The 2,950-nt window shown below is 57.7% G+C and overlaps 1 protein-coding gene across 1 annotated transcript in view; it reads left to right on the top strand.

Annotated features, from left to right (window-relative positions):
- The first annotated feature begins 180 nt into the window (after positions 1–180).
- The window catches only part of LOC106887615 (protein FAM83D-B-like), an 18,514-nt gene continuing 15,744 nt past the window's right edge, over positions 181–2,950 (top strand). The window contains exon 1 of the mRNA XM_014941242.1: positions 181–621. Within this exon, the coding sequence (XP_014796728.1) occupies positions 181–621 (441 nt within the window). The remainder of the gene's footprint in view (positions 622–2,950) is intronic.

Here is a 2,950-nt window from a genome sequence, read left to right as displayed (position 1 = left end):
CCCCCCCCGCCTTGGAGCGGGGCCTTTCAGGCGGCGGGGCCGGGCCGCCTTCGCCTCAGCCTCAGCCAACCGGGGCGCGGGGCGGGACGCGGCTCCGCCACTGGCGGCGGCGGCGCGGAGCTGTTTGGATTCAAAGCCGCTATAAAGGTGTCGGGGAGCGGGGCCGGCGCGGCGTTCGCCATGGCCAACCCGTCGCAGTGCCTGGAGGAGGGCGGCGGGCGCTGGCCGCCGCGGCCGCCCGGGCCGTACAGCGAGGCGCAGCGGCTGGCGCTGGAGGAGCTGGTGTCGGGCGGCCCCGAGGCGCTGCGGGCCTTCCTGCGGCGGGAGCGGCTGCCGCCCTTCCTCTCGGAGCCCGAGGTGCAGGCCATCGCGCGGGGCGCCCTGCCGCCCGCCGCGGGCCCGGAGCCGGCGGGCGAGGCCTCCCTCGACGCCTCCTCGCTCACCTACTTCCCCGAGCGCTCGGACCTGGAGCCGCCGGCGCTGGAGCTGGGCTGGCCGGGCTTCGCCAGCGGCGCCTTCCGCGGGCTGACGCGGGTGGAGGCCCACTTCCAGCCGGGCTGCGGGGACAGCATCTACGGCTGCAAGGAGGCGGTGCGGCGGCAGATCCGCTCCGCTCGACAGGTCAGTGGGCGCCGGGGGGCGGCCGGGGGTGCGGGCCTTGCCCGGAGCCCTTTTGCAGGGTGCCCGGAACCCCAGGGCGCCGGGGGGCGGCCGGGGGTGCGGGCCCTGCCCGGAGCCCTTTTGCAGGGCGTCTGTGAACCCCGGCAAAAATAAGCAATGGTTTCCCTGAGCATCTCCTCGTGTGGCGCTGGGCAAGGCCAAGCGGCTTTAAAACCCCTGTTGAGCAAAGAGAGCCTCCTTAGGAGGAGAAGCTGGTAAATGCACAAGGGGTGGTGCTCACCCTGACAAGATGCATCGATGTGCTACAGCCCTGAGGGAAACCTTGCCTTCCCAGTTTGTTGCTCCAAAGGTCATGGGCTAAGGGCTCCCTGTCCCCCAGCACTGTGTGCAGAATCACTGCTGTGATTTGTGGCCAACCCACCCACTGGCTTCATAGCACCCTAGAATGGTTTGGGTTGGAAGGCACCTTAAAGAGCATCTAGTTCCAACCCCCCCTGCCCTGGGCAGGGACACCTCCCACCAGACCAGGTTGCTCAAAGCCCCATCCAACCTGGCCTTGAACCCCTCCAGGGATGGGGCAGCCACAGCTTCTCTGGGCAACCTGGGCCAGGCTCTCACCACCCTCACAGCAAAGAATTTATCTTGTCCTGCTGCTCCACTCCTTGATCAAGAGTCCCTCCCCAGCTTTTCTGGAGCCCCTTTAGGAACTGGAAGGGGCTCTAAGGTCTCCCTGGAGCTTTCTTTTCAACATTTTTCGAGCTGATCTTGCTGTTATTCAAAGCAGAAGGTTTTTTCGAGCTGATCTTGCTGTTATTCAAAGCAGGTTTCCTATTCCAGGTTCCTTACTGATGTGCTCTGCAAGCCAAATTCCTTTGCAGAAACCTCCTACTGTTCCTTACAGGATATGAATTAAAAAAAGGCCTCTTGTAAGCCCCTTTAGGAACTGGAAGGGGCTCTAAGGTCTCCCTGGAGCTTTCTTTTCAACATTTTTCGAGCTGATCTTGCTGTTATTCAAAGCAGAAGGTTTTCTATTCCAGGTTCCTTACTGATGTGCTCTGCAAGCCAAATTCCCTTGCAGAAACCACCTACTGTTCCTTACAGGATATGAATCAAAAAAAGGCCTCTTGTAAAAGAAGGTTATCTACAGAAAAAGCCCTATGGTTATATCTCACTTCTTCACCTCATTAATTGTCCCTAAGCAATGTGCAGACCTGCTTTTAGCAGGACTGACTTCCTACAGGAGTGGATGGTTTTGATCTGATGCAGAGTATGGTTTAAAAATCATGTGGGCATAGGAACTTCTAACTGTTCTTCATAACTCATTGTGTTCCTGAGTTCATAGCCTCCAACGGTAATCCCTAGGAGGGAACCACCCTTCTCTTCTGCAGCCATTCAATTGGCTTAACCGAAATTTAAATGTGTAGCTTCCTTTTTGGGTGGCTGGGTGAAGCAACCCCTGGCTCTGTGTCTGTGTGCTCACACATGGCACACCCTGAATCATCCACTGAGCTTAGTCCCTGCCCCTTTTGGAGGGCAGAAGCCTAGGGTGTGTGTGAGGATGACATGAACAATGTGCTTCTTGCCAGAAACGGTCCTGGAGGAAGCGCTGTTCTCAAGGGATCCTTTTCAGGTAGATGAGACCAGTCTGGTGACTCAAGCAAACTCCATGAAAACATCTGTGTCTCCAAAAAGCTGTATTTGTTTGTAATGTTCTTGCTTGTAGCATCCAGCTTAGTGCCTTCCCTCACGCTGAGCCAAGAGCCAGGCGAGCTGGTCCTGCGCTGCCGTGTACGTGCCTGATCCAGGGAGCTTATGTGTGGAAATGGAATGGACAGAAATTTTGCCCCCCTATAATTTACTGAATATCAGATGCTGTGCAGTATTGCTCAATCATGTCTGAGTTCTTGGGGTTAAAATCCAGCTGGCGTCCAGTCACGAGTGGTGTCCCACAGGGCTCAGTACTGGGGCCACTTCTCTTTAACATCTTTATCAATGATCTGGACGAGGGGATCGAGTGCACCCTCAGTAAGTTCGCAGACGACACCAAGCTGGGTGGGAGTGTTGATCTGCTGGAGGGTAGAGAGGCTTTGCAGAGAGATCTCGACAGGCTGGATCGATGGGCCGAGACCAACGGGATGAGGTTTAACAAGGCCAAGTGCCGGGTCCTGCACTTCGGTCACAACAACCCCAAGCAGCGCTGCAGGCTGGGGGCAGAGTGGCTGGAGAGCTGCCTGGCAGAAAAGGACCTGGGGGTGTTGGTCGACTGTCGGCTGAACATGAGCCAGCAGTGTGCCCAGGTGGCCAAGAAGGCCAACAGCATCCTGGCCTG

The sequence above is a fragment of the Calidris pugnax genome, unplaced genomic scaffold, assembly GCF_001431845.1.
Source record: "Calidris pugnax isolate Ruff unplaced genomic scaffold, ASM143184v1 scaffold55, whole genome shotgun sequence".
Taxonomy (NCBI): Eukaryota; Metazoa; Chordata; class Aves; order Charadriiformes; family Scolopacidae; genus Calidris; species Calidris pugnax.
This window is presented reverse-complemented; position numbering and strand designations above follow the sequence as displayed.